This window comes from Leuresthes tenuis, unplaced genomic scaffold (genome assembly GCF_036924035.1).
Source record: "Leuresthes tenuis unplaced genomic scaffold, fLeuTen1.0.hap1 SCAF_18, whole genome shotgun sequence".
NCBI classification, from domain to species: Eukaryota; Metazoa; Chordata; class Actinopteri; order Atheriniformes; family Atherinopsidae; genus Leuresthes; species Leuresthes tenuis.
In genome coordinates, this window is record NW_027325372.1 from 16,471,284 (window position 1) to 16,495,259 (window position 23,976).

The 23,976-nt window shown below is 40.3% G+C and overlaps 1 protein-coding gene across 1 annotated transcript in view; it reads right to left on the reverse strand.

Moving 5' to 3' along the window:
- Positions 1-8,236: 8,236 nt before the first annotated feature.
- kcnh8 (potassium voltage-gated channel, subfamily H (eag-related), member 8) overlaps positions 8,237-23,976 on the reverse strand; it is a 52,963-nt gene continuing 37,223 nt past the window's right edge. The window contains exons 9-16 of the mRNA XM_072370260.1: positions 23,055-23,254; positions 21,132-21,381; positions 17,394-17,608; positions 15,550-15,588; positions 14,237-14,514; positions 13,393-13,508; positions 13,092-13,171; positions 8,237-9,148 (exon numbers count right to left, since the gene is read on the reverse strand). Coding sequence (XP_072226361.1) covers positions 8,552-9,148; positions 13,092-13,171; positions 13,393-13,508; positions 14,237-14,514; positions 15,550-15,588; positions 17,394-17,608; positions 21,132-21,381; positions 23,055-23,254 — 1,775 coding nt within the window. The 3' untranslated portion in view covers positions 8,237-8,551. The remainder of the gene's footprint in view (positions 9,149-13,091; positions 13,172-13,392; positions 13,509-14,236; positions 14,515-15,549; positions 15,589-17,393; positions 17,609-21,131; positions 21,382-23,054; positions 23,255-23,976) is intronic.

Genomic DNA, 23,976 nt, shown 5'->3' on the forward strand with positions numbered 1-23,976 from the left:
TGTCATTTTCTAAGTTGACTGTCATAGACACAACACTAGTTTATTACTTGAGTTGAGGGGCCTTTTTTTTGTTTTGCTAGAATAATTCATAGGTCAGTGTTAAGTTAAACTGAACAAACCAAAAAACGTTTTCTGAAAATAATCAGGGGCCAAGACTTGACTGAAAATGATTGAAAAAACACTGCTTTTAATAGAAAAACTTTGATAGACCTTCAGAGAGCCTGGAGAACTATCGTTTCAGGACCATTTCCAAAGATTACAGGGAAGTCTGGAAGTCTTCGAGGCAAATAAAAAGAAATGAGAGGTGACTTAAGACTTGCACTGTAGTGTGCACTGTGCTTTTCACAGAGTAAGTGAGTAAAATAACACAAAATAATCTTCACTATACTTTTTTTATTCCTGTTTTAAGGATTAAAAATGTAATTCTAACAGGAGTATGATTCTTTGAATATCTTTTATTGTACTGTTTTACTTGTACAGTATAAAAGTACAGAATTAAACTATCTTAAAACTATCTTTTACCTTGGTCTTTCAATAATTTCAAGCCTTTCTAACAACAGACCCTTGTGCTTTTCACAGTAGGAAAAGTTTTAGTAACAAATATGTTCTGCTCGCTGTCTTAGAAAGCCTGGACATTGTGACAGAAACGGCATGCAACTCTGAAACTGAACCACTTGAGTATAGCCACCATTGAGCAAAGATAGTTGGGCTATAATAGAATACTGCAATCAGAAATGTTACATTCTTTTGTAATGTGCTTCGTAGTATTGCACAGATACATCTCTTACGAAAATGCTGTCAGTGTTTTTCAAAGCTTATCGGTTGCCAACAGCAGAGGGAGCCATCCCCCTTTCACATCTCTTCCGTTGTTTCAACCAGTTACTTCCTTTTTGTTCTGGGCTGCACAGACAACGCCCATGTTATCAACTTATGAAATGTTCTAAATGCCTTTGTTTGTAGATAAGACAAGTCTGACTCAACCAACATCGGACAAATTGAAATGGACTTCTGTCTGCAACAAACTAACAAAAAGTGAACATCCCCCATTACGAGGCCATGTTTTTTTTTTGTTTGTTTTTTTCAGTCCATGTAAATAACACAGTCCAATAAATCAAAAGTGAAGATGTTTTGTTGAGCCCAGGAGATTAAGGTCAGGATAGTGACTGGCAAGAGAGCCCCCGAGCTGCTCCTTACTTACTGTTCTTGCCCCTGGCGTTGAGTCTGATCAACCTAGTATACTCACAAAGTGATGCTCCTCTTAACCCTTAGTGCACTTAGCCAAGTCAAGTAGACTGCACCTGTACAATGGAATTAATTTATATGGCACGTCTGCAGCTTCAAGGCACAAGTCAATGTAGTCGATTAGAATGTCTTGTTCAGTTATGTGACATTTGTGTGGGCTGCTGAGCTTCTGCAAAACAGGGGCTACATCTCCCTGCTGTGGGATGTCAGATGATGAAAAGGGGCAACAGACTAATAATATGGAAGAGTGTTGTAAAAACCAATTAATGTCTCTGAAGAGAAGGTGAAAAATACAGATATTGTGTTATCTTCACTTTAAAAGTTGGAAAAAGAAGGTCACACTTTTGAATAGAACTACATCTATATTGTTTTTTTTCTTAAATCGCTCAGATTTGTTGAACTTTAGTGTTTCATGTTGGCAATATAAGCAACAGCAAAAAGAGTTGAAGCACCCAAGCGTGTCATCCATTTTAGGATGATTATAAAAAAACTAAAACTTCGTGTCCACACATGTCTGAATTTTGAGGGATGCATGTCTTTACAGTTGCCTTCAAAGTCGCACTGAATGCTACATCAGTTGTACTAAGAAATCTTTTTGGAGTAGAGCTCTGGAAACCTGGCAGTTTGAGTCATGGTACCACAACAACATGAACTCATGAAGACTAATCGATAAATGAAATGTACTCAGACGAATGAAAGCTGATATGCTGTAGTGATAGCCAAGGATTAAAAGCTTTTAAGAAATGCATATAAATCTATGGTATGGAAGATTTAGGAAGATTTCCAGGTAACTTGTGATAAATCCCCCCACTTCAAATGGCCCTTCATTGTCCTGAACTACAAACAACAAATTCAATTTAAGCCTTACTGGTTTGATGAAAGAGTGTCCTCACAAACCCTGCTTGGGATTTTTGCAGATTTGGGTATTAACATTGTGTCTACAGTCAAAAAGAGATTCCACAAAGTTCGACATGCGTATGGAATGTGTCAGGAAAAAGTCTTTGCTGTCCCAAACATACGTTAGAGCAAAACTCTGGTTTGCTAATGAACATGTAGGCAATAACCAGGGACCAGACCTATACGCTGACGATTAAATACAGACTTTTAGAAGAAAAACTTTAAACCATCTGTAAAGCTTGGTAGTGGTAATGTTATGGTCTGGGGTTGCTTGGCTGCCTCAGGGACTGAGCGGTATATTTTCCATTTACTCAACTGTGAATTCTGTATCATGCTGAAGACCATTATGGGAGACTATCTGTCTGAATGGTGAAGCTGAACCAGAAGTGGTTGTATCAACATGATAAAGATTGTCAGCATACCAGAAAATCCATCAGGGGGTAGCTCAGTCAGAAGAAATGGAGGGTTATGGACAGGACATTTTGAGTGTCCAGATTCTAATCCAACAGTACTATCCAAGCACACATGGTGTATTAACCAACAGCTACAAATACACTTGTGCTTTACCAAGGTGAGACCATCAATAACTGCACTAAAATCCATTGCATACCTTTGTAAGATGTATTCTGTTACAGATGGTCAGTCATTTGTAGATTAGTTGTTGTGTTAGTGTGGAACTGGAGCGACACCATGATATGAAGCAGACTTAATGAATGACTTGAGTGGAGTCTCACTAATAGTCTTGTCAAAAAACATTCTGGTACTACATGTTAGTTGGACTTTTTTTTTTTTTTTTACCAGCAAATCACTGAGATTTCCAAAGACAGTTCCTAATGCAGAACACACAGATGTGTTTTAAAAAAAAACAGAATTCACCAGGAAATGGTATTACAACTTATATAAAGTCTTTATTGGTCTCTGAAGTCTCTCAGACCAGCAAACACCTTTTACAGCACGCTGATTCGGGAAGAAACGCAAGATGTTTCATGTTCACAAAAAAACATTTTAGAGCTGTCAGATTTGTGTGGTTTGATTTTTCCCATTTTAAAGCAAATGTCTCCCATTTGTTTAAATTCTCCATCTGCTGTGCTGCCCTGCAGTCCTGAAACTGTCCTCCTCCTCTGATACCATGCGTGACCTTTTGTCTGTGCTCGCCTCCCCTCGGTCTTCCCTCAACAGCATCTTGCATCTCTTCTCCATGCTGAGGCAAGTATGATAAATACAGTGAACACCCACATCCAATGCTGATGGCTGCTGGGCACGTCACACTCTCACCATATTCTGTGCACATCTTCCAGAGAACCTGGGTGACTCAGATGGATTTGAGCTGCTGTGGTGGAGAGAGAGTTCTGGCCTCTTTACGAAGATCCATGGGTCCATTTCCTCCAGGAGGGAGGTAGCTGTGTACACATTGCAAGCCTTGGGTCTTTTTTCACAGCCTCTGGTGTTTCCAGTGATTCGTAATGTAAAATGAGGTCTTAGTGGATGGGCGTCTGGAGCAGGGCTGACACATAGTTAAGATAAACTGCAGTAAAATGTGAAAAAAACTTGGCCCGTGGCAGCAATTAAGGTTTAAGACAGTTTCAGTGGTCCATGTATTTATACCATATCAAATACATAATGACAGCTTTTCTGGCTTCTAAAACACACCAGGCACTGCTCCATTAGAGGAAATAAACATCTGCTGTGTGGATTTCAGAGGCGTGCAGAGTAATGTTTAATGTGATTCTTTAAAAGCAACATAATTAGAATGTTCTGCTTTTTTGACAAACAAAAAAACAGCCATAATCGGCTGATTTTTGGCACCCGATATAAACAAATCAAAAAAGAGAAGGATGGAAAAAAAAAACAACACATACAACAAATCCTAAATTCTTAAACTGCAATGGCAAACTGTGCAACAGTCTTGTGCAACCTCTTACAGCTGAATAGGAAATAAGTGTAACATTTTATTAGAATGTGAAAACATGAAGAGTTCTCCAGGCTTCTTCAAGGACATCCCAAAGTTTTTCTTTGGTTGTCGGCTGCCTTTTGTTCTGTTCTCTGACAAGATGATCCCACACTGCTTCAACAATGTTGTGGTCTGGGCTCTGGGGAGAATTCATCCCTTCTTAAGGCACTGGTTTTCAGTCCAGTTCTTGTGTGATGTGGCATACCTCAGCCTTTACTTCCTGTCTCTCTCCCTTAAAAAGGGCTTCTTGACAGCCACCCTTCCATAGAGACCATTTCTGATGAGGCTTCAGTGAACGGCAGATGGATCAACTGAGGGTCTAGTTGCATCTCTCATGTCCTGTCAGGATTTTTTCCTATTTCTTAAGAACATCACCTTTAGATAATATCAATCTAAATTGTTTTAGATAAAGGACTATAGCTGCATGTAAACAATACTGGTCAGAAGAAGGTTAAGCAACTCTTAATCTCTGATACAGTGTTTGCAAAAAATCAAAGCTATTATTTCCACTCTGGTTTTCTTCCAAATTAATAAGCAATGACAGTTGAGTAATGAATTTAAATACACGCTGCATGATTAAAAAAAAAAAAGGGTTTCTAAGAAAGAGAGAATAAATCTATTTTCCTTGGAAGGGAGGAAGCAGTTGACAGTATCTTTATTATCTATCTCATGTTACATCTGGCAGCAACCTGGACACATGCAGTGTGCATTAACAAGCTAATGAAAATACACACAGTGATTAAAAAAGGCACTGAAAGGTGATATCCCAGACAAGAATGCTGCAACAAAGCCCCAATACCAACTCAATCAGTTTAATATCAGGTTGTAAAAAGGGCTCAAATGATCAAAACACACACGAGAAAAAAAAGATCTCTTCTGATCGATTTTTATTTTGGCCACTGAACTGGCATCAATATAAGGAAATAATGCTGACAGGTGTTGACTGACAGAGACAAGCCTTCTTATAGCTTGAACACAAGCCTGAGCATTTCTGTGGCAACGTTTCAACAGGGACACTTCCATTAATGCTATCTTGCACAATTGAAAAAAAAAAAGAAGAACAAACTATACAATAAGAGCCCCTCATGCTAATGGTCCTCCAACTGTCTGCGTGAATATGTCAGACCACTCTGTGACAAGCAAACAATGAAAGAGGTAATCCCAGCATGGGATGGTTGATGAGCACAGCCAGACGTGCAACCTCACAGGGCAGAAGCCACCATTAATCTCTGCTTCAGTCATGTGCATAGTCCCCACCACCACCACCAAAGCATCCATAGGAGCAGCTCGGACTCATTTATCACTACATACAAGGTGTCCTACAAGCTCCCTCTGCCCTTCCTGCTTTAGACCAATGAAAATAGCAGCTGCTGTCTTACCCAGAGTGGAACAGATACATGTAAAGCCGTTGTGTGGAGAGCTTCACAAGACCCAGTATTTGGTACATATGGTAAGCAGTATCATGCACAAGCACACAAGTTAGAGCCAACACACTGAAACAAAAACATAATGTGTGCCTGTATCCTCTTTTTTTTGCATAATTTTTATTAAAAAGATCACATCACAGTTAGCAGCTTTCCACATATCTCCATCATGTCCGCTTTTCAGTACCTGAGAGAGAGGTTCTCACCTTTGTCACTTTTTTATTGTTGATATCTAGAAAGAGGAACAAGTGAAGTGGCTCCTTTCTCTGGGATAAAGTGCTCATTTGAATGGAAGACTGAAAGCGTATGTGTGCACGAACCCAGCATTTCTGCATGTGCTCAGATGACAAAAGTGGACAGGGATGAATTGTTGCTGTATTTGGGTCACGGCCGTCTCCAAATAATGCAAATCAAGTGCGCTGAAAATCATACTCAGTCCCACAGCATTGCATGGGACCTAAACAACAGAAATCAGTGTATAGGCATAGCTCCTCTTTAAAAACAAAACCCTCCAATACAGATTTTTCATTTTCTTTCCATCCTTGATAATCAGATCCCAAGTTTTCTTAAGAATCTCACGTGACGGGGAAGGGTGCAAAGCAGGAAGCCAGATGGGCTTCAATTTGCTAAAGATGGATAAAGTGGGAATGCAGTGAATAAAAGATGAGTTTGGTAGCAGGTGGGTAAAACGATGCATAAGCAGCCGGGATGGGATTATCTGTACACCATTAAATATGGATGGGTCTCAAGACCCGAGGCTAAATGATAGCATTCCCACAGATGTTTCGCTAAATACACAACTAATCGTTCTCAGTGAAAACACATCCACATCTCACCTGCAAGACATTTTCTGAGAGGAACATTTTGACCTTTGTTTTCTGCAAAAACCTTTTGCACACTACTGTAGATATCCTGACAAATGTATTTACACACACACGCACATGGTTTCCCTGGTATCTAAAGTATCGAGCATACTGAGATATATCAGATATTCCCCTCAGACATTTCCTAACAGAGACAAAAACACAAATGCACTAGGGCTACAGCTCACCAGGTGAGAGCAGCTGGACCTCTGACAGGTGTGTCAGTGTTATCCTCAGCACGCATACTGACTCAGTTTTCATCCCCCTGCTTTCGTCACTACTGGAACATCGCGGTGGCTGCACTTTTAACTCAAATGAACCATAGCCGCAGCTACAAAAGGCAAACACACACACAAGCACGCAAAGCAAATACAGAGCACTATTACAAACAGAACAAGCAACAGCTGCTTTGAATGTGAGAGATCTGGCTGTTGAGTTCAGGAGCAGCTCTGCAAATCAGTGGCAAAAGAATGGAGCAGCCACAGACACATGGTTATATAAAACAGCACATCGGTGTGCATGTAGAGTAGAACAAAATGCTTCACAAATCCTAACCCAGCAAAAAGGGCATCTTCTACGCTAAAGGCAAAATCCTGCTTATGTTATGCTCGATGATGTTTGTTTTAGAAAACAAGGAGAAAAGCAAAAGTTGGATTCCATGGATATGTTGGCCCCAAATAAGCTCAGTATCTGTCAGCACAAAAACACGCCACATAACAGTCATGTTTGTTGTTTATTGGCATATAATTTTTCGTATCTAATAAATATCAAAAAGGAAAAGAGAAGTTTGATTACAGTACATTCCATTTGCAGTAAAAGCAGAGTAAAACCTACAGGAATTCAAAAGAGAAGAGTAGGTCTGTTGGGTGAGAGTTTATAAGCTTTTCTCTGGTTTAAGATTGCATTGGCTGACACCAGCAAACTTCCTTTACCGCTGCATTGTTTACAGCCTACATTACAGCACAGCATCCTTTTTAAGGTAAAAAAAGATACATTTTAAGTATTGATACATTCATAGAAATATAAAAGCATTTTATTTCCCCATTGTGCTTTTATATGGAAATATTGCCTTTACTCTGAACAGCTGAGAGAGTGGATCTCAGAGCTGGTAACCCTGGGTGATATCCACGGGAATATAGCTTATAATGCAAGTCACAAACCAATTTAGTATTGGTAATATTTGCTCCAGGCCACTTTTTAACAGGGGTGACAATCTGGTATCTAAAATAACCATGTTTCTTTAAACTGAAATGATATCCAATAAATATGCATCAGTAAATGCCAGGTTCAGCCTTTAAAATATTGAACGACATTCTTTTTTTTCTTCTTAAATAGATAGGTAAATGGCAAGCTGGATCTCCACAGGGTGACATGCAGCATGTTAATGTGTGTCTACAGGCACTACTCAAAAGGCTCAGAATGGCATGCAGAGAGAAAAAGGAGAAGGAGGGAAGAGGTGTATGAAGAGAAACACTGGAAAAGAGAGATGGAGGGGGAGAAAGAGTCCCTGTGCTCAGTGTGACAGACGACAGCAGGGGTTGTGTTGCCCGAGGCACAACATGCCCCACCACCACCTCCATTGCCAGCTTCCTCCATCGTTCACCCTTTCTCCCCGCGGAATCGACAGTAAAGAGCACAATACGTCCCATCTCTCTCCTCACACCATCCCGTGCTCCCACTTCAACCAGTCACGCACTTTTCCACACTATGCAGAGCATGTGACATGGGTTGAGTGAACAAGAAAAGAAGGGTTAAATGGCAGAAGAAGAGGAGTGGAGGGAAGGAGAGCACAGAAACTCCTCTCTCCTGCAGCGTTTCTGTCCAAACCTCCATTACAGTGGAGTCTTGTTCTATAAAGGATCCTCAAGGTGGAGGGGGAAGGGATTGGAGGTACGCTCTACCCATAGAGCTACCACCCATTTTACCACCTCTAAATACCATCTAATACCACTAGGTTTCTATAAGCCTTAAAGCTAATACACCTAAACCATCTGTACTTGTTTTCATGCAAGTGGATTTTTAAAAGCGTGCCTTTAAAACAAGCAGAAATGTCAGTTGTTTTCCCATAAACGTCTTCCAGTAAGACTGAGTCTGATATTTAGTTCAGGAGTATTTCCAAAAACTGTGCAGGAAAAAAATTCTGTATACTGCAGGGAAGTTCTGACGGAGGTCTGCTACAAACCCTGGGTTTCGTTGTGGTTGAACTTCCCATGTCCAGTTTGAGGAGAGCACCCAGAGCGCTGATGAGGGCCCTCCTCTCCTCCGTCCGGCGGAGGAGAGCTGGGTACCCTTGAGCTGATGGAGCTCGAAGCCCCATCTGTGTTGCGCAAAAAATCTGGTGAGCTGGGGAATGACGAAGGCAGAAGAGGCTCTGAAATGATGGAGGACGGTTGTAGTTGAATGGCTGATGTGTCAGTAGTTGAAGGTGGAGTTGAGCTAGTGATGGGAGGATACCCTGACTGAAGGTTCTGTGGTCTGTGTGTTAGGGAGCCCGTGTGGCACATCGCAGTATGCTGCTGGGAGATTGTGAGGGACGAGGAGGGCAATTGCATGGGTGGGTCTGTCCAGGTGGAGGCAGCCTTAGAGGGGGATGGTATATGATAAGACTGAGGGGAGGTGGGAGGGTGCAGGTGTGTGTGGTGTGCTGGGGAGTAATGCACAGGACAAACCACTGCAGTTTGTGGAACTGATGGCAGGAGGCTCTCCATGAATTGGGCCATTCTCTTCATGATCTGCCCAAGGTCGGCCACTTCCCTCCGGAGGGTGCTCACCTGAAAATGAAAAAGCACAATTTGTCATCGTTAACTTTAAAAGGGAAAACCTGCCACCATCCAAAAGCATGTGTGGCATAAACTATGCTAAGTGCTCGAGTGGATATAAAAAAGAAAAGTTCCTCTTGTGTTTTTTTTGTTAACATTACTGACAATAATTCTGTTCAACTTTTTCGGCCACAGCCTTTGAATACATTTTATGTCTCTATACAGCAGTTTTTTTCATTAGAGACTATATAGTTCATTCCTCTATAGTAAAAAAATATATATTATATTGATAATTATGATATGCAGTTTCATTTTGCTCCTCACTATTTCTTTTCTTTACATCATAACTTTAGCTATAAATGGAAATTTCTCACAGCTGCTGTTTCTCATTAAAAACCTTCAAATGATGAAATACGGGGTGAAGAAATGGGGTGTTTGACACTAGAGTAATTTTTGATCATTAGTTGTCATTTACAGCATGGAATCATAATGTAGTTGTATTTATTTTAGTTTTTTTTTTTAAATAACAATTCACCTTTGTTTGGCTGCACCGTCAACAAATGTAATCTCTGAAACTGCAGCTGCCAAAAACGTATTGGCTGTGGAGGTAAACCACAACCATTGCTACTGCGATGACACAGATGTTGCCAAGTTCATCAAGACTAGTTTCTTTGGGTTTAAAAATTTGAATGAACAAAATTAATCGCAATATAACTTTAAACCAGTAAGTTGTCTAAGTCAATGCAGTTGTGTTCATGTTGTGTTTATTGTAGTACAATATTCAACCCAATCAAAAAAAAAATTAGAAACATATGATTTAATTTTGGGAAAACTATTTTTCTTTAAATAAACCTAAACAGGAATGATGATTTTTTTTTTTAAAGTTTTTTTTTAGTCCTTTAGAGCAGTTCAGCACACTTTAAATGTGCAATCTCCAAAAACATCTGCAAAGAATCCAAGTTTATTATTCATACCTGTGGGACAACATACTGAATTTGACCTATGACCTTTATTCTTATGTATTTTACTGTATCTGTAATACAGTAACTGTTATGGAGATGTAAAGGGCCACAGGATTTACAGAGCAATGATAAGAAATTGTTTTGTTTTTTGTCAGATCAGTAATTTTGGGTACAAGTATGTCTCCACACTGCTGTTTTGCAAGCAACATCAAACTACTATAATTGACCATTACACCGAAGAGGCGGCTGGTGATTAGTTGCTCTCTGCATGTGACATGTCCACTGAGGGCACGGCCATGCAGCCCTACCGATGTGCCATCTGGTTCTGCCCGTCAGAGCACTCGTGACCATTAATCTGTCCGGTGACGCTCATCAGTGCAATTGGATGCACATCACCCTCAGAAGGGCACACAACTCCAGGTGGGAGGTGACCCAGTCGTTGTGTGGATATGTCAAGAGGTGATCAGTCTGTATATTAAGTATATTGTCATCACGACTGACCAAGTCAGGCTGGGAGCTTCCGTTTCCTGTCTCATTTTCATGAACACACATTTCGAGCTACACTTACTAATCACTGGTGCATATGCACATTTGAAAACATGTCATTCAGATTTTTTTTCAAACAACATCTTTAGTATCTCATTATACTTTTAATAGAGGAAGAATGTTCAGTCCACTTCTTTCACTGTTCTCCTGTTTCTCCCTCCTACAAAAGCCTTGGTCTAAACTGGCTCTGATAAAAATAGAAATGCTGAGAGTGGCAGGACAGTCCAATCTGACACGCTGTCAACATGATTTTTGGACTCTCGCATTTGAGACAACCATCATGCTCAGAAAAAGCAGCAGTAATGGATGACTGGAACTAACTCAGACTGCAGCTACAGGTACATGTTGAAAAAAAACAAAGAAAAAAACCCCCACCTATATAACTGTATTGGGAGTAAATATGATGCAGGTACTCAGCTGTTTGGGGCATCATTTATGATAATTCTTGACATGTGGCTGTATGAATGTACACTACACCATTTTGGATGCTGGCTTTTGACTTTGTGCTCCTAACGTTTTCAGTCTTTTGAGGCCTATGTCTCATCTTCAGCAATATGCATTGCTAGCATCAAAGGTAATTTGGTGGTTAGCATGGAAAATGAAGGGATGATTCCTCTCATTGTTCACGGTAATCATAAGAGCTGGAAGAGGGGCAACTGGACTTCTTTTTCCTCTCACTGCACTGAGATCTTGATGGTTTTCTAAGCAATTTGAGTGTTAATACAGTAAACAGAAGAACAATGTCTTTTTTTTGTGTGTAGCCTTTGACTTGGTGTAACACGCAATTTAGGAGAATATTTACATTATGTCATTCAAATTTGGGTCTTCCACAAGTACTTTGTTGTAACCGAGCTTCACTGTCCCACAGCTTTCCAGGTCAAAAGAATTTTAAAAAATAAACAAAAGCAAAAACAAAAGTGGTTCACTACTGCTGGGCATGTCTGCGTCTCATGTGTTCCCTCTTCCTGTAATTGTAAGTACAACGACTGCTGAGACACTCCTCCGACTGTCCCAGCTGCCTCGTGTGGCTGTATGTTATGATTTCCTCGACATACAGAGGTCAAGCTTCTCTTCAGTCCTATTAATACCCTACTCATCTCTCCCACTGGAATTACCTTTCACATGCACACTCAGCTTCAAGTGAAAGGCATGATTTATGTGGTGGTTCAATAAAGTGTTTGAGCTTTCATGTACCGGTCAGATCTGTTTCAGATGTGCTACATAAGATGTTGAAAATTTAAATTGGTGTTTTTCCTTTTCAGAGGTACTGCTGCATGTGAACCACAAAAACAAAAGAAGAAACTACTCCAGAAAACATCTGTGGCGTCTTTCCTCTTGTTTATAACCAGGGGTGTTTAGTTTGGCAGTCTGCATGTCGCAGCACACTGTATGCACCACAGAACATGCATTGTCCTCATTCATCATGCTGTTTTTGGGTGTGTGTGTGATTGTGTGTTGGCGCAGGGTGCAGACAGGGCTCAAATCAAACACCCCTTTTCATCTCCTGCAGTGATCAGGGTGGTTGGCTCCAAGTGTGGATTAATAACCAAAACACCATGCTGAGGGACTTCCTGTCAAACATCGGTAACCCACAGAGACAGAGAGAGCACAACAAAGAGAGAATGTATTTAGGTGTGAATGTGATGTTCCTTTGTCTTTTACCTTCCTGTCTTTCATTTCTTTTCTTTTCTTGCTTCCATTGGTCAAGCGGCAAAAAGGCAGAAGGCTTTTTCTCTACATATCTTTTTCTTTTGCTTCATATTTTCTTTTCTCCTTGTGTCTCTTTTCCTCTGTGGAATAGTCATCTCATTCTGTGACAAACACTGAGGCTTAGCAGGAGGAGGCAGACACTCCTCCTCACCTGCCAAAAGTCTAATGTCAATTTAGCCACCCGCCAATCAAACCATAGGGTGCAATGCAAGAGTATGTGGGTACATGTGTAAACAGAATATTTTAAGCTGCACCATAAACCAATGAAACTTAAAACATTTGCTTTTTATAGACTACATCAAATGATGCATATAACATCTATGACATACCAATGAAATTAAAAATTTGAATAAAGGAACACTGTCTTTAGATGAAGAATTCAAGAGCTTTCCTATTGTTTTATTGTCATTTTTAGCTAATTACTTCTCTCATTACTTTTATCTGTCTTGTGCCCATCATGCTGATGCAGCCATATGGCTTGTGCTTACTTGAGCCAACCTGTTTGTCTCTCTGTTTCACCACCAACACACACAGCCACGTTTCCATCACTTCAGAGAATATTATAACGGCTCATTTTCATTTCCAAGATACTTACTTCTTCACTCACCTGACCTCACCTGACCTTAAACCAGGTCCAAAAATCTTTTTTTGGCTTTTGCCAGTTTTATGATTTACAATATGGGGAAATGACACGTGACACACACACATATACTATGACAATGCAGACAAAATCCCACCTGCTGGTCGAGGTGTCGCAGTTGTCCCCTGGTCTCTTCTGCCTTAGCAGCTAATTCTGCTGTGCTGATGTGCAGCATACCTGTGAAAAATCAACAGGTTTCAAGTCACTTCAAGCACCACAGACGAAGTACAAAGTTCATCCCCCAAAGTTACTGCATGAAGACTGATTTGAAATACTGTAGGCATTCAGGTGTGTTAATTAGCCTCATTATTCTAAAGCACCGCAGGGTTTAGGATGTGAACATTTTTCGCAGGCATTGCGAAGAGTGTGAGGAAAACTGTGCTTCATGATGAGAGGACCTGTGGTGGCTGCTGAGGCACTGGTTGGTTCACTGACAGGACACCCTCGGCTGGTAGAGAAAGAAAAGGTCAGGGAACTCTCTGTTCCCTCGCTGTCTTCAGTACCATCTACTATCCTGCAGAGACACAAATGTCTGTGTGTAAATAATGTATAATACCATTAAAAATTCTATATTGATTGATAACGCAGTCATGCTCATCATACAGCATTTCTGCTGATGGAAGTTTTTTTTAAAGAGAACCTGGACACTTTGGGAATGCTGTATCAGGGTTTGAGTGGTTTCTTTGAATTGTCCTGTACTATGTGCGATGCCAATAGAAAATCTTAAGACGCTCAACATTTTAAGTTTAAAACGCATTCGAAAATACGACATCTGTCTAATCAGTTTACACAGTGAATGCTGGGAAGAAAAACAGGTGTCCCTGCAAGACGCGTTATAGGCAGTTATAGGCAATCCAGGAGTAATAGTGAAGCATCCAAGAATACTGCACCAACTTTTTCATGGTGGCAGCAACATTATCCTCTGGGGCTGTTTTGTTTATCTTCAGTGATTTAGAAATCACTGAAGGTCCAATATTTGCATTGATATTTTGTATAAGAGTTATATCAGAGTGGAAATGTAAATTCGAGGCCAGGGCCACTACACAATTGCTTTGCTGAGCATAAAGCATAAGCATATTTGACTGGACAATAAAATGTCATACACTGTGTTGAAATGTTTGTCAGTTTCCACACTATTTAACACTACTTTGTTCCAAAGAATGACAAAAATAGACACACCATGAATTCACAGAGACACTGGCTTGTACAGTCACAAAGACAAATCAATTGTTATAAACTCACCTGGGGCTGAGGTTGAAAGGGTCTAAAGTGGTGAGGCTAATTTCCTGAATCTTCCTCTGAGACCTGCTGGAGCTCTGAGTCACGGTTTTGTGGCCGGGTTGGCACAGTGGAGATTTCCCACCAGCGTCCCTGAGGTTCGCTGCTCGGTTCTGCTCTGCCACCAGAGATACAGACACGGCCTCATCATGTTCCTCGTCTTCTGAATGCCCCTGTTCCTCCTGTGCCTCAATGAGGGGCAGCTGACCCTGAACCACCCGCCCATTCGTTCTCACTCCTGACTGGGGAAAAAAATGCCATCAAATATCAACCACCTGTGATTTCTGGGCAATTTGAAATACAATCTTTGAGTATGAATACAAAGAAAGCCTTTGGAGATAACATAAGAATGACAAAAAGAGAGGCTTGCCATAGAGGGGAGGTAAATTTAACATCCTTTTATCAAAAATGTGAGTCATCTTAGGCACGACTCCGCTTGTGAACTTGTAAATTATAATTTTCTGTGTCACACTAAATGTCCCCATTACTTTTTCCATTGCTCCCTCTAAAAATGCAGTGGCTGTATTTTGCACCAACACCTGTACACCAAAATAAACTAATGACTTGTAAGTGCAAGAGGCAGCCAACTCAGCTGGATTTAGGAGTTCACTTTACCTCACATGAATTGAACAGTAAAAGAAACACAATTCAACTGTGACACGTCTTAATAAACACAGGGACCCCTGTGTAGTTGTCAAAGCACTTCAGTGGTGTCTTGTTTAACTGGAGGGTATCGATCAACTGTAAGATGATGACGTGTTCTTGTAATAACAGCAATAACATCCACATGCACCTATTGATCAGTGGCTGCTGGCCTGTGACCCATCTGTCACAGACACAAATACCACCACTGTGAGGTTAATGGTACTTAAAGATGAATTGATTCTGTTGTAAAATATCGGAGCAGCTTGAGAGCATGTAAAGCCTGTCATTGTCCTCCATTCGCCTGCTGCCATAATTTAAGGACCGCAACTAATTTAGTGAAGAATTGACAACTTTTTCGTCTCCCAACTTCCCAACCAAAATTGAGTCTAAAAGAGTGACAGTGTCTGTTATCGGTGATAGAAGTCCTCTGCAGAGCCACCATGCAGGCGTTTCATAGAATAGAAACACGTATTTGTATGTTAAAGTTACTTTGAGTTTTATAATTAGATTTTTTTTTTAAGTGAGCTGACTAACATGTAATGGATGGGTATCAACAAATGGGACCTTTCTAAAGATTGTGGCACTTTTAGACTGTAAACAATCAGTCAGAGATAGTGGCTGCAATTTGGTACCTGAGTCTCTAGAGTTGCTGTCGGCAGTCTGGCCTTAATCTGAAAGTAAGTGAGAGAAGAAATACACTGTAAATCAACTGTAGGAAGGAGCAATCCACATGCTGTCTTTCTTTTCTCAGCTTCATTTTACAAAGGAGGAATTTCACAAGGCTCTATTTTTTTTTGGAAAGTTAGCACGGTGATAATGAATAACTGCAGTGCTTACGATGAGGCAATAATGGGAAATTATTCACCCTGATATACCGGTACTATCAGGGTGTGTTTTTATAGAGCACATTGATAGCGGATGAGCTAACTTAATATCTCAGCCCAAACACCTTTCCATCCTCAGCTGCCTTCACCAGTCTTCATTTAAACTCCAATCAGTCCTGAGATTTTGGCTGCCCCTCTGCACATCACCCTCATCAAAAAGCCCTGCGGCATGTGTGTGTGTGTGTATGGGTGCGAGAACCTGTGGTGTTTGTGTAAGTGAGGCAGAAACACCTAACTAATTACAGCAGCAAAGCCTCTCCAAGTGCTCCGGTTATTTTTGTCCTCTGTCTTGCTCAAACACATGCAGACACACACTTGTACAGCTATCTTTTTTTGGACGTTGCACTGGCCTGCTTTCATTGTGGACCGCCTACCCCAAACCAGGACTATAACATTTACTATAACAAACTGATGCCCAACGCTATCGTGGCCTAAACTCGATTCACGTTCTAACCTTAACAAGAACATAGATGACATTTGCATTATGAGAACTGGGCAAGGTTGGTCGTTTTTTTACCAGATAAGGTCCCATCCATCCATTTTCTATACCTGCTTAATCCGTCGGTCGGGTCCCAATAAAGTAAAATAAAAAAGGAGTACACACACTCACAAATCCACTTTCTATATTTCAAAGCTTTTTCTTCCTTCTTCCGCACCAAAAGTCAATTTCTTGTCCCCAAAAACACATTTTTTTCTCTTTTTTCTTAACACATCGGTCATTCTCACACTTTTGTACTATAGTACAACGACTCCTTATTGAGAGAAATTAGCAAGTACATTTTAATTGGTACGTTTGCACTGTACTGCTGTGGGTTATACAAACACAAACTTCATTAATTTCAATTTCGGTAATAAGAGCAAAAACATATAGGAACTTAGAAGGATTATGGAGATTTTGAAAGCAGATGTAGAAGTTAATACTACTAAAGTTTTACTGTGAACATTGACATTTAAAGCCCAAACATTTCTAGTTGAACTGTTATTTCTTTGCACAATCAGACCCAAATGGATGTTTCCTCCCCATTTAACTCTATTCATAATATTTCCTGAAGGCATGGGAATCTAAAACTGAGGTTAAAGCTAGGCTTAACCTGAGTGTAAACCACTTGGCCGAAGTGTACGTGTATATGGGTAATAAACTGGATGAAAAATTGGCCAATGTTGATTGCCCACCCTGGTTTTATTGTGGTCCATGGGCACCAAATGGTAATTGTCCCTAAATGGGTATCTTATCTGGGTACCCATCTGCACACTTGGGTAAATAACCTGGGTTCACTGTGTTGGTCGAGTTGGATCACTCATGCATGCATGGGCTTGCATTGGGCAACAAAAATGGGGCCTATTTGGGTTGAACACACCGAGCACCCTGTGTAAATCTGCATAAAACCCAAAAGAGCAATTAACATTGGCCCAATAATGGAATCCCATGACAGTCCCATATGGGACCAATTTTTCAGACCATTTCATGCCCACACAGGCCACACATACACACAATGAAAAAAAAAAATAAATGTTGACCTGGTAACAAAAACCGTTGCTCAGTTTTGGATTAATTCTTTGGAGAGGCTCTAAAACCACTTCGATAGACTCACATGTGTCTCATGTCCCTCCCTTAGGTTGTAGGTGAGGTCCTGCTGGATGTCCTGGACAAAGTGGTGAGAGTACTCAGGGTAGAGGTCCAATACATCATAGAGCCCTTTCAGGTTGACACACTGCAGGTCACAGTAGGTCAGGGCTTTCACATCTGCGTTGGTTTTTATCACCCGGTCATCTAAGGACAGGTTTGCTCCGATCAGGTCACCTTTACCTGCTCAGAGAGAAAAACTCTTTGTCTTACCAAGGAAATATCATACCATAAGAAAGCAACCCCAAAAGTACCACAGAAAGACTTAAACAGCTAAAATGACACAATGAATTAGGACACAAAATTAAAAAATGGAATAAAGTGTCATGGAAATAACATTCAAAAACATTTATGAGAGATCCGTTAGCGCTGATGATGGGACCAACGTATGTTTGTTCATCAACTAAATACTGAATGAAAGGGAAGTTTGACCGTCAGTAGTGGGTTCAGGACGAGTGAGATAAGAGAGTGAAAAATGGCATTAAAACTCAATTTGAAACAATTGTAAATTAGGCTTCAGATAACTATATTCTCTGTTTAATCCACCTCTCACAGCTCTACTCACCATAAACAAACAGATCAAAAAGAATAAACAGACCTGACAACAAGCCATTACATTACATTATCTCTTCTAGTTAACAGATGGTTGTCAGATGATGTAGAAATCATAGAGTGCATAGAGCATAACTGGTTAACTGTGAAGCGATCTACTATTTATAAAACTATTTAATCATTAATAGCAGAATATCACTGTTTTGGTGTTGTCGGCAGTTATAATTGACAAATCAGATCGCTCTCCCTGCTTTTGCTAAATCTGAAGTGTTTGATGGACGTGGCCGTGACAGCTATTCCTGTAAATGCAGTGTGAAGCTAAGTACCCCGTTAGTATTAATGTCCCATAAGCAGTAATGCATTATTTATTAAGGTCATTGTGAACTGTGATCGTGGCTAAATTACACTGCAGATGATAGAGTGGGAGTCGTGACTGTTTTTATGCTTCCCTACTTTGTCACTGTCTCAGTCCTCCTGTCTGTCAGCTCATTCTTCTTTTTCCTTCAGTTATTATCCTCTTTTTCCTCTCTTTCAATCATTTCTGTTTCGTTTTCCTTATAAGTCATTCTCTTCCTTTTTCATACTATGTTTTCTCTTCATAAAATATCTCTACCTCAATTCCTGCAATCTTTCTTGAACATCCACTTATTTCTCTTTCCGTTTAATTTCTGCCTCCATCACTCTTTTGACCCTTTCCATCTTTTGTTTCCATTTCTGCCATCTTCAGATACTTTGTCCATGTTTTAAATCTTCAAATCCTTCCTCTTTCAGTTTTTCCTTCAATTTCTTTTTGTTTGTTCCTTCACATTTTATTTTTCTTCCCATCACTTTTTCCTCTCTTGTCAATCCTTTTAATTCTTGGTTTCAGTTGTCCGTCATGTTTATTTGTTCGTGTTACTTCCTTCCTTGTTTTCTTCTTCAATCAAATATTTCTTTGTCATAATAATATTTCTATTCCTTATCCTTTCTTGCAAGTGTTCCCCATTTGTTTTTCCTTTCTTCCTTCTTCCACGTGTGCCTAGTTTCTTTCTCTCTCTTTTTTTCCCCTTCCTTCCCTTCCTCACAAATATTGCACAGCAGATCAACTGTATTTAGTGTCACTCTGGTCACTCTCCTTACTTTTCTTCCTCTCCAGTTTCTTTCTTGCCTCATCCCGTCCTCTCATCCACCCAGAACTGTTCATCCTCTTCCGCACCGTTACAGTATTCACTCTTTTTCTACCTCTGATTCAGATCCTCCCTATTCACACTTTCCTGCCTACTTCTTAACCTCCCTCAGTCCCCCCACCTTTTGTTTCAGTTTTTTTCAGATATGCCACCACACACATTCAGTCTTCCTTCATAAAACCTACTTTCCCCTCATTCTCCCTGGTTTATGCCTACCATCATGGCCTCTCTTGTATTCACTCTCCCTCTTTGATGGGGTACTCATCTGCAGCTACAGACTTGTGTTTAGACAAAGAAAGAGGGGGATGAAGAGAAAAACAGACGCATACACAGAGACATAAAGGAAACCAGACAGAGAGACTGAAAAGCTTTTTTTTCCTTCAGTGAAACACTTAATGTCAGTCCGACCCGCTGCACAGTCAGCAAGCAAGCAGAAAGACAATACTCTGAGCCTGTCAAGCCCACACACATGCAAACACACACCCGTATGCACCCACACACACAAACATACGCCATTCTGTGCAGCGATAAACAATTCCACCTACTTGATTCACACAAACGCCCAAACACATGCAGACTTTTTTTTGTTTTCCAACAGAAGTGCATGCATGCAGCTGCTGAGACACACACACAAACACCAGATACCAAAGACAGGAAGTAACAGGTCAAAAGAAATAAAGTGACGGATGGACTTTCAGATTAAGTTCTGGCACGCATTCTGGTGCCAGATTGCTCTAGAAGTCTGTGTCATGAGGGTCAGAGAGCAAAGGCCAGAAATGTCACTCAGGACGAGATGTTGTGTTACACTGCAGTGTGGTTGGGAATCTAACTTGAGTCAGTCTGTACTTTATTTCAGATTTATTCTGCACAAAGAGACACAATATGTGGTGCTTTCTCTAAATCCTGAAATTCTTTCTCACTTTGTGTGTATCAGGAAATCTTCTTGCATACATATACAGGTTCACACTTGTGATTTCTATCCATCGAAAAGGCACCAAATTAATTATCATTATTATTATTATTTTCTTTTACAAAGATGGAATGTAGATAGTATGAACTGGAAGGATACATACAGATACTGTTGTCTGCTAATAAGATATTTTTACAAGGTGCTTGATTTGTTTTCTTGGACTTTTGTTGCATTCATTTTAGCTTGTTGACCGAAAATATCTACTATTCAAATATTTCATAACTAGAAATCAAAATATTTAATATTTAGTTTAAGTTCTTGTGAGCTGAATATCTTTTTTAAGCTTGAGATCAAACGCAGCTTTTGAAATCTCATAGATCTCATTCCTTCGTCAATAGGAAGCAACTTTCTGTTTTTGCATCCTTTTATTTTTGGTCCTGCTGATTCTGGGCTATCCAACTATTGAAAGCGACAAAACGTTTCTTTGCCAAATTAAACAAAAACCTAAAACTCCAAGTAACAGTAAAACATATTTGTTTCCGGTTGCCGTACAAAGACTGACCTCGACACGTCACAAGGAAATGCACTGGATTGCCCCTCACTGGCTGAGACCAAAAAGAGTAAAAAAAAAAAAGACTACTGACCTCGAATGGTGACATGGAGTGCTTGAATAACTGGTGAATATACACTAAAGGACTCTGCAGACCTTTACAACTTTTCAAGATTACAATAAAGCATACAACAAATGTAGTGAAGCTTGGCAAAAATGATGAAAAGAGCTTCCTCATTTGCATGCAAAGCTGTATAAGCCCTTTTTTAATTGTTCGTTGTAGAAAAATACTTTTAGTAAATACATCTAACTAGATTTGATTTTATGGGAGCTTAATCCCAAAAGACTGTGAGCTCTCCTCTGTAATGACCCTCTTCTCTAATCTCTAAGCAATGAGCTCATTCGCAGTAACCAGCTTTAACACAAACGATTTGTCTTACAAAAACTTTCTGAGGGGATTCTTTGCAACAACGCCACAAAGGGATTCTTGCTCTGTGTCCAACTTCCCTCTTCATCCCTTTTACGTACCCAGGATGGCTAACACCATGCCATCTTTCAGCACTTCCATGGATCCTGAGCAGACAAAGAAGATGGCCTGGAGAGCATCGCCCTGTCGAAGGAGGTACTCTCCAGGGGCGCAGAAGGAGGTCTTGATATGCAGTGACAGGGAGCGCAGGCAGCCGCGACTAGCAGAGGCAAACAGCGACAGCTCCAGGATCTCCTTGTTAAGATGCATGGTGATGTCGGACCGTAGCTCATCTGGAAAGTCCTTCAGCAGCTGTGGAGATAATGGTGGGGAGAGAAAAGAAGAATGAAATAAAAAAAAAAAGAGAAATGCGGTGTGGAGGAGTGTGGGAAGCATAGCAGCTGAGAAAACACCATTCTGTAGCTCAGCAATTACATTTCAACCTTCACTTCATCTCTTTTGATTCCTGATCTATGCACACCGTGTGTACACTTCTTAAGTGCATACACAACGTGAAGTTACATTGTCACAGTTAAACAAAAAAAACAATGTACATCATCTTTCTGTTGATCTCCTTCTCAGGACAAAAATCTCTAGCTCACCGTCATGTAGAGTTGATCAATGAATCATCAGAGCCAGGCTGACTTTAATCAACAGGCCCATCTATAATTCATCTGTCTGGGATTCATCATCATAACTCCATCTCAGCCCTGGTCTGGGTTCTGACAGCTGTCTCACAGGCATGCGAAGCCTTGATGGACGGGTTACTACTAGACAACTGGCAGGATTTCCTGAGCTTGTCAAGGAAAGGTGCTGTTCATCCTGCTTTTCTGTTGGTTTTTTTCCTAAACTGTCCAACTGCCACCTTTACAAAATAAGTTTTGTTTGCACTTGTCTCTTGTTTTTATGAGTTACTTTTTAACGCTCTCATTCCAGCCTTCATTATCTTCAATGAACAATTCTAAACAGAAACGCTATCTGGTTCCAAAAACCAAGGCTGGGATTTTACTTGGCCTACCGGACTTAAACCATAATAGAAATCTTCTTTGAGCCTATCTTTTCAAGTGATATCACGGCTCAAAATGTGCCAAGAAGACCATTACACCTGAATCTCCATGTATGCGAGAAAAGTGTTATCTTTCTCTCTGTCAGGCTGTGCTGAGGGTAACAACATGCTCTCAAATTGACAGGGATTATGTAGTATTGATCACATTATCACACTTACGATGAGCTCAAATAAGGCTGATATGTGAGGAGTGAGAGGGATGTGAAATTTCAAATGAAATATTGATTCCTCTATGCTGGGGATCTCGGTATCTTAACTTTGGTCAAGAAATATTCGGACAATCAAACAAAGTCTTTATATGTTGGCTCTTTATGCGGCCCCAACAAAATCAAACTTTTAAAATGCATTTCATGTGAAGATTTGGGGTTTTAATTCACGGTTTTGAACAGAAATATCACATGAGATGATCTGCAATGTAAAGCATTTTATGAACAGGTTCAAATTTTATTGCACACATAAACTTAGCCATAAATACAATGGCAACTTTTCATACTTTGTCAAGAAACTATTGCATTCAGTCTGTGCCTGAAACTACTGAGGTCTCCAAAGAACAAGTTTACATCTTTGTGATGCTTTGTCTGCTCTGGGCCATTCTGACTTCAGCTTTGTCTTCAACAAGTAAAATGCAATGCGATCTGGTTCAGATGAGGGAACTCAGCCATTGCACATTATTCCAATTTATCACTTGCTGCTGATTCAAAGTTCTCCAACTACTTTTTGTCCATGGATAAAGAAAGTTTTGAATATTACAAACTTCTAATTCTTACATCCTTCTTCCGAACCTGTCTGTATAATATAAGAAAAAAGATTAATTGTTTTTACCAAGTAATGTGTGCACTGTGTGTGATGGTCTATTTTTCGTTGGCTTTAACACACAATGCAATGATTCACACAGAATCAGACTGTTCCAGTTTAGTACCTCATTGCAGTCAATGCCGTTGTTGACCGACCAAGTTGTCTGAAAGTACTCCAGCATTCGTTGCTTGAGGCTCTGTGGCAGGTGATGGACACGTATGAAGTCCTTGAGGTCTTTGGTCCTAGTGTGGTACTGGGACCAGCGGGAGTACATCCTCTGGATGATGGCTGTCACGTTGCCAAAAACCAAGGCATGCATCAGTGCTGCAGGTAAGAAGAGGGAGAGGAGATAAGAGAAAGGGATGATGGAGAGTTAGACAGGAAATTTAGGGAAGGGAAAGATATGTAGGCAAACAGTTATATAAGTGACAATATATTCTCAAAACAAGGATCCAAACAGGAAATCCTTCCTGATGCTGTTCTAGCCTGGGGTTGGGGTGTAAGAAAAATATTTTTGTGACTCTCACTGTAATATTGACTGATCCAAACTAGAGGAGGTGGAACAAACAAGTGTTTCGATAACACTTGGCTGTGTAGTTCAACATACGTAGGATGACGGAATTGGCATTTGCCTGTCAACTCAGTAAAGTGACAGAAAAAACTATGGTGCAATCATTTTCTCATATTTTCAAGTCCCATAATTAAAAAAACAATCACTTAGGTATAACACAACAGGCATACAGGGGCTTCTAAATGTTTATGTTTCATGGTCTCCACACAATGTCTATGATAAATTCAACAGACAGAGGAGCTAAATATTATGTTTACAGTCGTGTCTTGAGACTCTGCTCCTTCCGGGCAGGACCATCAGTGTCAGGACTGACGGAATCTTATTCGATTGTTATGGCAGAAACCTACCCTGCCTACAGCCACAGATAATGTATTCACCTAATCTCATTTAGTTTTCAGCAGTGTGGCAGTTGTGTTGCGCAACACTTAACATTACAGAGTGACTGTGGTGATCAATGGTACAATACTGGTGAAAG